Source organism: Oncorhynchus kisutch, linkage group LG17 (assembly GCF_002021735.2).
Source record: "Oncorhynchus kisutch isolate 150728-3 linkage group LG17, Okis_V2, whole genome shotgun sequence".
Taxonomy (NCBI): Eukaryota; Metazoa; Chordata; class Actinopteri; order Salmoniformes; family Salmonidae; genus Oncorhynchus; species Oncorhynchus kisutch.
Window position 1 is genome coordinate 9049353 of NC_034190.2, and position 12955 is coordinate 9062307.

At 44.8% G+C, this 12955-nt stretch overlaps 1 protein-coding gene across 1 annotated transcript; it reads right to left on the reverse strand.

Annotated features, from left to right (window-relative positions):
* Nucleotides 1-1892: 1892 nt before the first annotated feature.
* On the reverse strand, nucleotides 1893-6864 carry LOC109908507 (endothelin-1-like). Its single transcript, XM_020507163.2, has 5 exons — nucleotides 6478-6864; nucleotides 5882-6041; nucleotides 5625-5774; nucleotides 4998-5216; nucleotides 1893-3170 (listed from the first exon to the last, which is right to left on the reverse strand). The coding sequence occupies exons 1-5, from the start codon at nucleotides 6536-6538 to the stop codon at nucleotides 3050-3052; spliced, it is 711 nt and encodes a 236-aa protein (XP_020362752.1). The 5' UTR covers nucleotides 6539-6864; the 3' UTR covers nucleotides 1893-3049.
* Between the last annotated feature and the right edge of the window lie 6091 nt (nucleotides 6865-12955).

Here is a 12955-nt window from a genome sequence, read left to right on the forward strand (position 1 = left end):
ATTTAAAAATGTTGGAGGCCAGTGTGTTCTTGGGGACCTTCTTTGCTGCAGAATTTGTTTGGTACCCTTCCCCAGATCTGTGCCTGTCTTGGAGCTCTACAGACAATTCCAGACAATTCTTTTTTGCTCTGACATGCACTATCAACTGTGGGGCCTTACATAGACAGGCAGGTAGCCTATTGGTAAGAGCGTTGTGCCAGTAACTGAAAGGTTGCTGGATCAAATCCCAGAGCTGACAAGTTAAAATAACAAGGCAGTTAACCCACTGCTCCCTGGGTGATTAAGGCAGTGGTTGGGTTAGATGCAAAAGACACATTTCAGTTGAATGCATTCATTTGTACTACTGACATCTAATCAATTGACTTTACCTCAAGGGTGATCAAACAGGATGCACCTGAGCTTAATTTCAAGTCCCATAGCAAAGGGTCTGAATACCGATGTAAATAAGGTGGTTTCTGTTTTTGTCTTTTTATACCTTATCAAACAATGTCTAAGAACCTGTTTATGGGGTATTGGGGTACTGTGATGAGGGGAAAAAACGATGTCATCCATTTTAGAATAAGGCGTAACAAACTGTGGGGAAAGTGAAGGGGTCTGAATACTTTCCGAATGCACTGTATGTCTCAACAGAACCTCAGAGAGCCAGGGAAGGTTGGGTCACTAAGGCGAGGGCTGCTGTTAGAGAATCGCTTCAGATTGACTCAGGCTGGTTGATGTGTGAATTTTGCTGAGTTGAGTCACTTGTCGTATCAGAGAAAGCACAGTTTGAGTATTCCTATATCTTGATCAAAATGGAGAGAGGAAAGCACGTCTGACTACCAGAAATGATGGAGTAAACTAAGCAACATGTAACTTTTGTCCCACTTTTCACACAAAAGATTCTCCCTTGCAGCTGTTTGCATTTGTTTGACACAATGATGGAAGGTTGAGGTTAACCTTAATATTCATATCACACTTTGGTATTCTTCCACACAATCACTTTTTAGTCGACACTGCACTTTCTCATTATCTCAGGTCTACAAAAGTCTGACATGTGCCCCAAATGGCACAGTATTCCCTTTATAGTGGAAAGGGCGCTGGTCAAAAGTAGTGCACTATTTAGGGAGTAGGGTGCCATTTGGAACGTACACTGGGGCTCAAAGGACTTCTGTTCATTCCTGTTATTTATGGATCGCATTATTCACTGGTGACTCGACGCAAGTGTACATTCCAAATGGCACCCTATTCCCTATATAGTGCACTACTTTTGACCAAGGCCCTGTCAAAAGTAGTGCACTACATAGGGAATACAGTGGCATTTGGGATGCACCCCTAGTCTTTAAAGACTGTCTGTGGTTTGCATTTCCTGGCTATTTTGTTAACAGTAGAGGTGAGCGGTGAAGAGGAGTTCATTTTAAAACAGGTTGGTGGAGATAGATCCCATTCCCACTGCTGGCGTTTCTCTATGTTCCTCCACGATTCAGAAATGAACAGAGAGACGAGGTGAAAGGTCACCGATCTGATCCAAATCTACAACATATCTACAACATATCTACAACATATCTACAGCATATCTACAACATATCTACAGCATATCTACAACATATCTACAACATATCTACAACATATCTACAACATATCTACAACATATCTACAACATATCTACAACATATCTACAGCTGCTGTTTAGATCACTCCATCCGTTAAAATGAGGATTTGTCAACATTCTAAGGCTCTCCGTTGTGACATCATCACTTCCAACTGTCATTTTTGAGCTGAAATCATTAAACTTTTGATGCAAATAATTCCACTTAGACACTTTGTGTTTTTGTGTGCAAACAAATTGCCCTTCGGGGACAGTAAAGATCTATCAATATGAATGAATTGAATGTGTAACAGACAGATAGGTAAAGTCATTTTAAATAAGTGTGACAATTTATTTCCCTAAGTTTTGCCAAAACTATCTTGGCGACAAAATTATTTCACAGAAATTCACAACATATTATCATATCATGGGCCAATATGACTATAAATGAATGCAATAAATAAGACAGGGACAGAACAATGTGCATTAAATATATAGTGATGAATTATTATACAATGTGCATTAAATATATAGTGATGAATTATTATACAATGTGCATTAAATATATAGTGATTCATTATTATACAGTGTGTATTACATTTATAGTGATTAATTATTATACAGTGTGTACTAAATATATAGTGATTCATTATTATACAATGTGTATACAGAAGTCTCAGACAAACAGAGACAGAAATCAATATTAGCAGAAAACTCCCAAGTTCTAATGAATCATTTGGAAAGGTTAGGTCTGTCAAAGGTGAGAAACCTCAGTCAAACTATGACAACACCTGGAATCAATCTGTTGACTTACTTATGCCGGGCCACAGAGTCAATTCAATAAGTCTATGAGATTGTGATCTTCTTTGAATCCAACATGATCTTGAAAAGAGCAGGCACAAGAGCTTTGGACAGGCTAGCAGCAACAGTGCTTCTGACGCCGTTGTGTAAAGTAGCCCGGTGTCTCAAACCCAGTGACAGTCAAAGGAATGTAGAGATTCAAGTTTCAGTCATTCAAGTCATCAGATATGATCTGAAGTTCTGTTTGAAGGTTGCAGTTGAAGTCCAAAGGGTGTGTCCACAGACAGTACATGGGAGGACCATCAAGTGTCCATCCTTGTCTTTAGGATGTGGTGTCAGTAACGTTGACACCTGTTCATCTGATTTCTCCTGCTTGTATCTCCGACCGTCTGCATCTCACTGATGAAGAGGGACACGTTCAGTGGAGAGACTGGACGCGGCACCCACCAGCACAGTCATTCATCCCCTTTCATGACGCACACCATTGAGCCAACATGGGGGTCCAGTGGCAGGCTTCCTGTGGAGAATCCAATGCATCTCCAGGGACCACAGCATATGAGTCCCCAATGGCAGGTGGATAGAAAGAGATGGATGGATCTCTACCCTCTGTGAGTGTGACAGAGTATGTGGACATCTCCCACAAGGTGCGCCTGTGTATCCTCATCTCTCTCCTCATCTCTCTTCTCATCTCCCTTCTCTTGGCTTGTGTCGTTGTTTCACCATCCACTTCTCCAGCAGCAGGCAAGCTTTCACTGTGGCCCTTAGAGCTGAGGGGCGAACTGCTTTGTGGTCTCTGTGTTTCACCCTGGAGAAAAGGAGGAGAGACCTGTTACACACCAATGATCAGACTCAAACAACTTTATTTATCCTCTCAGGGGCTAATATGAATTAATACAGTGTAATTCAGGTAATGTTGATTGTGATTTGCATTGGCGTCAATCAGTTGTCAACATCCTAACTAACTAAAACCACAAGGTTGGCCTAACCTGTCATGGTGCAGTCAAACAGACATGCTCAGCAATTTACCTTATATGTTTCAATGTTATTAATGTGTCTAACAGAGCAGACTGACAGGGGTTATGTTTCTAACAGAGCAGACTGACAGGGATTATGTTTCTAACAGAGCAGACTGACAGGGGTTATGTTTCTAACAGAGCAGACTGACAGGGGGTATGTTTCTAACAGAGCAGACTGACAGGGGTTATGTTTCTAACAGAGCAGACTGACAGGGGTTATGTTTCTAACAGAGAAGACTGACGGGGGTTATGTTTCTAACAGAGCAGACTGAGAGGGGTTATGTTTCTAACAGAGCAGACTGACAGGGGTTATGTTTCTAACAAAGCAGACTGACAGGGGTTATGTTTCTAACAGAGCAGACTGACAGGGGTTATGTTTCTAACAGAGCAGACTGACAGGGGTTATGTTTCTAACAGAGCAGACTGACAGGGGTTATGTTTCTAACAGAGCAGACTGACAGGGGTTATGTTTCTAACAGAGCAGACTGACAGGGGTTATGTTTCTAACAGAGCAGACTGAGAGGGGTTATGTTTCTAATATAGCAGACTGAGAGGGGTTATGTTTCTAACATAGCAGACTGACAGGGGTTATGTTTCTAACAGAGCAGACTGAGAGGGGTTAGGTTTATAAGAGCAGACTGAGAGGGGTTATGTGTCTAACAGAGCAGACTGACAGGGGTTATGTTTCTAACAGAGCAGACTGACAGGGGTTAGGTTTATAAGAGCAGACTGAGAGGGGTTATGTTTCTAACAGAGCAGACTGACAGGGGTTATGTTTCTAACAGAGCAGACTGACAGGGGTTATGTTTCTAACAGAGTAGACTGACAGGGGTTATGTTTATAAGAGCAGACTGACAGGGGTTATGTTTCTAACAGAGCAGACTGACAGGGGTTATGTTTCTAACAGAGCAGACTGACGGGGGTTAGGTTTATAAGAGCAGACTGACAGGGGTTATGTTTCTAACAGAGCAGGATGGCAGGGGTTATGTTTCTAACAGAGCGGACTGACAGTGGTTATGTTTCTAACAGAGCAGACTGACAGGGGTTAGGTTTATAAGAGCAGACTGACAGGGGTTATGTTTCTAACAGAGCAGGATGGCAGGGGTTATGTTTCTAACAGAGCAGACTGACATGGGGTATGTTTCTAACAGAGCAGACTGACAGGGGTTATGTTTCTAACAGAGCAGACTGAGAGGGGTTATGTTTCTAACAGAGCAGACTGACAGGGGTTAGGTTTATAAAAGCAGACTGACAGGGGTTATGTTTGTAACATAGCAGACTGACTGGGGTTAGGTTTATAAGAGCAGACTGAGAGCGGTTATGTTTCTAACAGAGCAGACTGACAGGGGTTATGTTTCTAACAGAGCAGACTGACAGGGGTTATGTTTCTAAACATGATGATACGTGAAAGGAGATGTGACAGAGCAGTCTCTGAGAGCGGTTAGACGTGAAAGGAGATGTGACAGAGCAGTCTCTGAGAGAGTTAGGTTTCTTGTCTTGGTAGTCTGAGTCTGGGTGTGTAAATTCCATATCACATCTCCCACATAAAGAAAAGATACTAAGAAGATGTTTGTTGCTTTGTTTATTTTCAGTCTAAGCAGAGTGGTTTCTCTTACCTTTGAATCCTATACGTTTTGGCTGCCAGCTTGAGTTTGCACTGCCGCCTCCAAGCATACTCAGCAAGGGTGGGACGGATCACGGTGTCTGGCACGCGACGGATCACGGTGTCTGGCACGGGACGGATCACGGTGTCTGGCACGGGACGGATCACGGTGTCTGGCACGGGACGGATCACGGTGTCTGGCACGGGACGGATCATTGCTGCTGTCCCGTATCTAAAGAAAGAAAGAGCGAACGTGTACAATACATGAACATTGAGTCGACTTTCCATGAATCCTTATGGTTTCGCAACATTTAAGGGAAAAAATAACACGACGACGCTTAAACGTGTTCACACAGGTTACGGTGATTCGCGTTGTTGGCAGCAGCTCAAATGAGAATCGAACTGAATAGATCAGCAAGATAAATAGAGACGTATATTTGAAATAATGCTACCAAACACAAAAATGTGATGTATTTATCGTAATGTGTACAGGCTACAATGTTCCAACATCCACGTTGCAGTAATGGAATGGAACAAGCGTAATTACCCCCAAATAGCAGGCTAATGCCATTATGCAAATAGGTTCTGACAAGTTAGAACTAAATAAAGTGGTGTGTCAATATTTTGCAACGTGTTATACCTGAGGTGATTTTCCAGCTGACAGAATCTTATACACGTGCCGTCATCTTCGCTGACGCACTGACATCGAGGGTCCTGTTGGGAGACCTCGGGATCCTTGATTGCGCGCTTCTTTCTAGATGCGTTGCCCAGTCCGTAGGAAACCACGCGCCTAAATACATGAACGAAATCATTAGCCAACTGTAACCAAGCCAGCCAGTTACATTACATGGAATTAATAGAATATAACCGATAGAATCGGTTGGAAAAGTGACGTACTCAGGCGTGTTGACCCATATGATGTCCAGATGACAGAAGTAAACGCACTCCTTGTCTAGGAACGTTGCGCAGGAGCATCGCTTGTTCCTGATGTGGCGCACTGGCACCGGGGGGGCTGGGGTGGCTACCGCTGTTTCTTTCCCCATAGGGGCAGATGTAACTGTGAAGGAGAAAGTACCATGGCATGTTAATTATAACCAATATTGAATCTTTGACAGAAATTGTCATATGCATATAATGTTATGACGGGATACTTGGAATGTCAATGGCTTGCTGCAGTAACCTAGCCACCTGTTTGCACAGTCAACTGCCTAAAACGCAGTGCTTATAAGTTTGACAACCTAATCCTTTTCTTCATAATGTTCACACATATAATATTATAACAATATCACAACAATTAATAATCAAATAGGTTACTTATATGACTTCACAGGGGATTAGAGTATTTAGGATTATTATATTGTTCATTATCTACTATTATCTTATTATACTTAGACTGATTTGACCGTCTATGTTGAAAGAAATACTGAAACACACATGTATAGCCTATTCAAGAGTTAGGCTAACAAAACATGAGTCTCGTTGCAAGATCTTACCTGTTTGTACAATTCCAGAGTACACAATTGACAACACGGAGAAAAATATTCTTAAATCCATCTTGATATTTCTTCAGTCCAGAAAGAATAACCTTTTCACAAGATTGAATATTCCTTGGTCAAGCAAAAAGTTCCAAAAAGCGACACAGTGGCAACTGCGTAAGTTTGGATACAAGTTACCTCTTTACGAAGGAGCGCATAAGCATACCACTTGCACTGTTCTGTCAGTGGATCCACGTCTGCCTTCTGTACTTTATATACTAAGCACTCACCTCCCCCCCCCTCTCCCCTTCAGTCGCGTGTAAACAAGTTGGTCCTTTGGCTTATTCGTAGACAATGCTGTTTGTTAATATTCACCGACAAGCAACGTGCAAACCAAGATAAGAACTTAGAAATTCCTCGATTCCGAGGGAGGGATGGAGACACCGGTTGGCGGGCGACGGCGCAAGCCAAGTTCTGAATGGGGAACTAAAAAGAGGTAAATGCGCTGCTGGGACACTAGATGGAGATAAAGTATCGATAGATGAGCTTGACATCGCCAGTCCTCGAGAGATCATCTACAATTATTTTAAATGTTAACCACAGACGTTAAGTTCTAACTTACTTGACTATAATGAGTATATATATCATTCAATATACATATAATATATATATTTATTTGTGATTAACCGAATAATTCGAACTAAAGTATATCTTGAAGACATCCAACATCAAGGGAATACATGTCATTGCAACAAGAGCCAACTCGATGCAATTTATTTGCATTAGTCCTACAGTAGACTATTACGCAGGCATTGCGGACTACATTGATGGTTATGGCACTCCAAATGTTACCTATGATAGATGCTTTAGCCAGAATGGCACAGAGTGCATTTTCCCTCTGCCAAACTAAAGATGGTACCCTGTGTCTATAGAGACAGACAAGTTATCCGTTACCCATTGTGTATTTATTCCTCGTGTTATTATGTTTATATTGTTTATGTTTTATTCTGTCTGCATTGTTGGTATGGGCACCTAAGCATTTCACTGTTGGTCTACACCAGTGGTGTAAAGTACTTAAACATACGTTAAGGTACTACTTAAGTAGTTTATTGGGGGGGTATCTGTACTTTACTATTTATATTTTTGACAACTTTTAGTTTCACTACACTACATTACATACACACTACATACTTTTTACTCCATACATTTTCCTTGACACCCAAACGTTACATTTTGAATGCTTAGCAGGACAGGAAAATGGTCTAATTCACGCACTTATCAAGAGAACAACCCTGGTCATCACTACTGCTTCTGGTCTGGTGGACTCACTAAACAGAGAACATCCCTGGTCGTCCCTACTGCCTCTGGTCTGGTGGACTCACTAAACAGAGAACATCCCTGGTCGTCCCTACTGCTTCTGGTCTGGTGGACTCACTAAACAGAGAACATCCCTAGTCGTCCCTACTGCCTCTGGTCTGGTGGACTCACTAAACAGAGAACATCCCTGGCCATCACTACTGCTTCTGGTCTGGTGGACTCACTAAACAGAGAACATCCCTGGTCGTCCCTACTGCCTCTGATCTGGTGGACTCACTAAACAGAGAACATCCCTGGTCATCCCTACTGCCTCTGGTCTGGTGGACTCACTAAACAGAGAACATCCCTGGTCGTCCCTACTGCCTCTGATCTGGTGGACTCACTAAACAGAGAACATCCCTGGTCATCCCTACTGCCTCTGGTCTGGTGGACTCACTAAACAGAGAACATCCCTGGTCGTCCCTACTGCCTCTGATCTGGTGGACTCACTAAACAGAGAACATCCCTGGCCATCACTACTGCCTCTGGTCTGGTGGACTCACTAAACAGAGAACATCCCTGGCCATCACTACTGCCTCTGGTCTGGTGGACTCACTAAACAGAGAACATCCCTGGCCATCACTACTGCCTCTGGTCTAGTGGACTCACTAAACAGAGAACATCCCTGGTCGTCCCTACTGCCTCTGGTCTGGTGGACTCACTAAACAGAGAACATCCCTGGTCGTCCCTACTGCCTCTGGTCTGGTGGACTCACTAAACAGAGAACATCCCTGGCCATCACTACTGCCTCTGGTCTGGTGGACTCACTAAACAGAGAACATCCCTGGTCATCACTACTGCCTCTGGTCTGGTGGACTCACTAAACAGAGAACATCCCTGGTCGTCCCTACTGCCTCTGATCTGGTGGACTCACTAAACAGAGAACATCCCTGGTCGTCCCTACTGCCTCTGATCTGGTGGACTCACTAAACAGAGAACATCCCTGGTCGTCCCTACTGCCTCTGATCTGGAGGACTCACTAAACAGAGAACATCCCTGGTCGTCCCTACTGCCTCTGATCTGGTGGACTCACTAAACAGAGAACATCCCTGGCCATCACTACTGCCTCTGGTCTGGTGGACTCACTAAACAGAGAACATCCCTGGTCGTCCCTACTGCCTCTGGTCTGGTGGACTCACTAAACAGAGAACATCCCTGGTCGTCCCTACTGCCTCTGGTCTGGTGGACTCACTAAACAGAGAACATCCCTGGCCATCACTACTGCCTCTGGTCTGGTGGACTCACTAAACAGAGAACATCCCTGGTCATCACTACTGCCTCTGGTCTGGTGGACTCACTAAACAGAGAACATCCCTGGTCGTACCTACTGCCTCTGATCTGGTGGACTCACTAAACAGAGAACATCCCTGGTCGTCCCTACTGCCTCTGATCTGGTGGACTCACTAAACAGAGAACATCCCTGGTCGTCCCTACTGCCTCTGATCTGGTGGACTCACTAAACAGAGAACATCCCTGGTCGTCCCTACTGCCTCTGATCTGGTGGACTCACTAAACAGAGAACATCCCTGGTCGTCCCTACTGCCTCTGATCTGGAGGACTCACTAAACAGAGAACATCCCTGGTCATCACTACTGCCTCTGGTCTGGTGGACTCACTAAACAGAGAACATCCCTGGTCGTCCCTACTGCCTCTGATCTGGTGGACTCACTAAACAGAGAACATCCCTGGTCGTCCCTACTGCCTCTGGTCTGGTGGACTCACTAAACAGAGAACATCCCTGGCCATCACTACTGCCTCTGGTCTGGTGGACTCACTAAACAGAGAACATCCCTGGTCATCACTACTGCCTCTGGTCTGGTGGACTCACTAAACAGAGAACATCCCTGGTCGTCCCTACTGCCTCTGATCTGGTGGACTCACTAAACAGAGAACATCCCTGGTCGTCCCTACTGCCTCTGATCTGGTGGACTCACTAAACAGAGAACATCCCTGGTCGTCCCTACTGCCTCTGATCTGGTGGACTCACTAAACAGAGAACATCCCTGGTCGTCCCTACTGCCTCTGATCTGGTGGACTCACTAAACAGAGAACATCCCTGGTCGTCCCTACTGCCTCTGATCTGGAGGACTCACTAAACAGAGAACATCCCTGGTCATCACTACTGCCTCTGGTCTGGTGGACTCACTAAACAGAGAACATCCCTGGTCGTCCCTACTGCCTCTGATCTGGTGGACTCACTAAACAGAGAACATCCCTGGTCGTCCCTACTGCCTCTGATCTGGTGGACTCACTAAACAGAGAACATCCCTGGTCGTCCCTACTGCCTCTGATCTGGTGGACTCACTAAACAGAGAACATCCCTGGTCGTCCCTACTGCCTCTGATCTGGTGGACTCACTAAACAGAGAACATCCCTGGTCGTCCCTACTGCCTCTGATCTGGTGGACTCACTAAACAGAGAACATCCCTGGTCGTCCCTACTGCCTCTGATCTGGTGGACTCACTAAATACAAATGCCTTCTTTGTAAAGGATGTTTGGGTCTTTAATTGTGCACCTGCCTATCTGTAAATCAAATACAAACATGAAAATCGTCCCGCCTGGTTTGCTTAATATAAGACGTGAATTGATTTATACATTTACTTTTACTTTGATACTTAAGTATATTTTAGCAATAACATTTACTTTTGATACTTAAGTATATTTAAAACCAATTACTTTTAGACTTTAATTCAAGTAGTATTTTACTGGGGGACTTTCACTTTTACTTGAGTCATTTTCTTTTAAAGGTATCTTTACTTTTACTCAAATATTACAACTGCCGATACTTTTTCCACCACTGGGCTACACATCTGGTTTACGAAGCATGTGACAAATACATTTGATTTGATGGTGTGAAAAGGTAGAGAGACCCTGTCACTCTTGCACACAACTTGGAAGTGGGAATAGGCTATATTGCCGCTCGTTTCATAACGGACTTAACGGAAAACATTGTTGATGACACCCCCCCATGTACTTTATCCTGGTTTTATTCATAATTAAAAAAAAATTGAACCTTTATTTTACTAGGCAAGTAATTTAAGAACAAAGTCTTATTTATTGTCACGAATCCCGTTTCCTGAGTCTGTTTTTTGCCAGTGTTCTGTCCTGGAGTGTTTTTTCCGGCGTCCTGGAACGCACCCTGTCTGGTTGCCGGGCAATGTAGCCAGTTGGGAGTTCTGATTACCCGCACCTGTATCCCATCAGCTATCTGCACACCTGGTCCTGATCATCATCTCTCCTCTTCATAAGCCCGGACCTGACAACCATTCCCTGCCGGATCGTTAGCCATGAACAGTATGTTGTGCCATAGTATCAGCCTCAAGTTGGATAGAATTTGTTTTGTTGTTTTGTACGTCTTGCTTGCCTTAAACTTACCTCCGTTTGTTCTGTCTTCAGTTACTCACCCGGATCATTTACCCCATTCCCACCTGGTCGGAGGAGGATTCCGCTTCCCCATTGGATCCACCTATTTACTCCCATCAACTCACCACCGCTGCCCGCTACGCCACCTGGATATATCTACCCACTCACATTCACTTGTAAATAAATACTCACCTTCTTCCTTACTCTCCTTGTCCTGGTCTGCTTCTGGGTTCGATTTTGAAGAAACGTGACAGAACGATCTGGCCAAGGATGAACCCAGCGGACCTGGATTCCGTTTGCCATGCCATTACCCAGCAGGGGAAGACACTGGGACAACACAAGACGGCGCAGCAGGAGATAGCGGGTGCAATCCAGAATTTATCTGCTAGCTTGACACAAATCCAGGATCAGCTCAGTTTGCTGACGATTCATTCACCACCTGTTTCACCCATCTCACCTGCCGTGTCTGATGCGGTTTCCTTCCGCGAACCCAAGGTACCGACGCCTGATAAATATGAAGGGGATTTGGGAAGATGCCGTTCGTTTCTTATGCAGTGTGGGTTAGTGTTTGATCTGCAGCCCCATTCTTACGCCACTGACAAGGCTAGGATAGCCTTTGTTATTGAACTGCTGCGTGGAAGAGCTCTGGAATGGGCTTCAGCCGTTTGGGAACGACAGGAGACCTGCATGGCTTCATACCAGGAATTCACGGGAGAGATGAGAAGGCTTTTTGACCATCCAGTCCGAGGTAAGGACGCAGCTAAACGTTTGTTCACTCTTCGCCAAGGAGCTCGCAGTGTGGCAGACTTTATGATCGAGTTCAGGACATTGTCTGTGGAGAGTGGTTGGAATGAGGAGTCACTACAAGCGGCTTTTTACCAGGGGTTGTCGGAGCAACTCAAGGACGAGCTGATATCTTATCCAGAGCCTAGTGACCTAGACAGCTTGGTCACTTTATCTATTCGGGTAGATAATAGAGTCCGAGAGAGAAGGAGGCAGAAGCAGTGGGGCCCATCCAATCAATCAGCAACTCGGTTACCATTCGGTTCAGGAAGTGAACCAGAACGTATTGATCGTTATTCCCCACACGGGATTAGTGGAGGGGTCTTGCCACCAGATCCTGAACCAATGCAAGTGGGGAGACACAGGCTAACTAAGGAGGAGCGCCAACGTAGACGTGAGACCAACAGCTGTCTCTACTGTGGTAGCTCAGGACATTACATCTCCGCTTGTCCACAGCGCTCGTTAAACTGCCCGGCTCGCTAGTTTTGGGAGGAATTTTAGCGAGCCAGTTTCAACCTCTCAAGAATCCTGTCAGACCCCGTTTTCCTGCGACCCTTATGAATAAGGATCAGAGCTTAGAGATGAACGCTTTTATCGATTCAGGTGCCGATGGCAGCTTTATTGATGCCGACTTGGTGGAACAGCTGGGGCTTTCCAAGGAGCAATTGCCGGAAGCCATTGAAGCAACCACTCTGAACGGCAGTAGTCTGGCACGGATCACTATGAGGACTGAACCGGTTAAGATGTTGTTGTCGGGGAATCATTCAGAGTTTATCTCCTTCTTCATTCTGTCCTCGCCCCATGTTCCTCTGGTTCTTGGTTACCCCTGGCTGAAGGAACACAATCCCTTGTTTGATTGGGTGACGGGTAAGATAACTAGTTGGAGCATTGATTGTCATGCTAACTGTCTTAGGACTGCCTGTTCTCCTGCCGTTTCCAGTCAGGTCAGTGCCTCTGCTCCTCCTGATTTGTCCCTGGTTCCAGAAACATATCA

Bases quoted from the DNA above. Each gene is read 5' to 3' on its own strand.
- LOC109908507 (XM_020507163.2), bottom strand. From the start codon at position 6,538: ATGGATTTAAGAATATTTTTCTCCGTGTTGTCAATTGTGTACTCTGGA. The intron at 5,775-5,881 runs GTACGTCACTTT...TCATGTATTTAG, and splicing joins ATATGGGTCAACACGCCTGA to GCGCGTGGTTTCCTACGGAC. The intron at 3,171-4,997 runs GTAAGAGAAACC...CCTTTTCTCCAG, and splicing joins AAAACGTATAGGATTCAAAG to GGTGAAACACAGAGACCACA.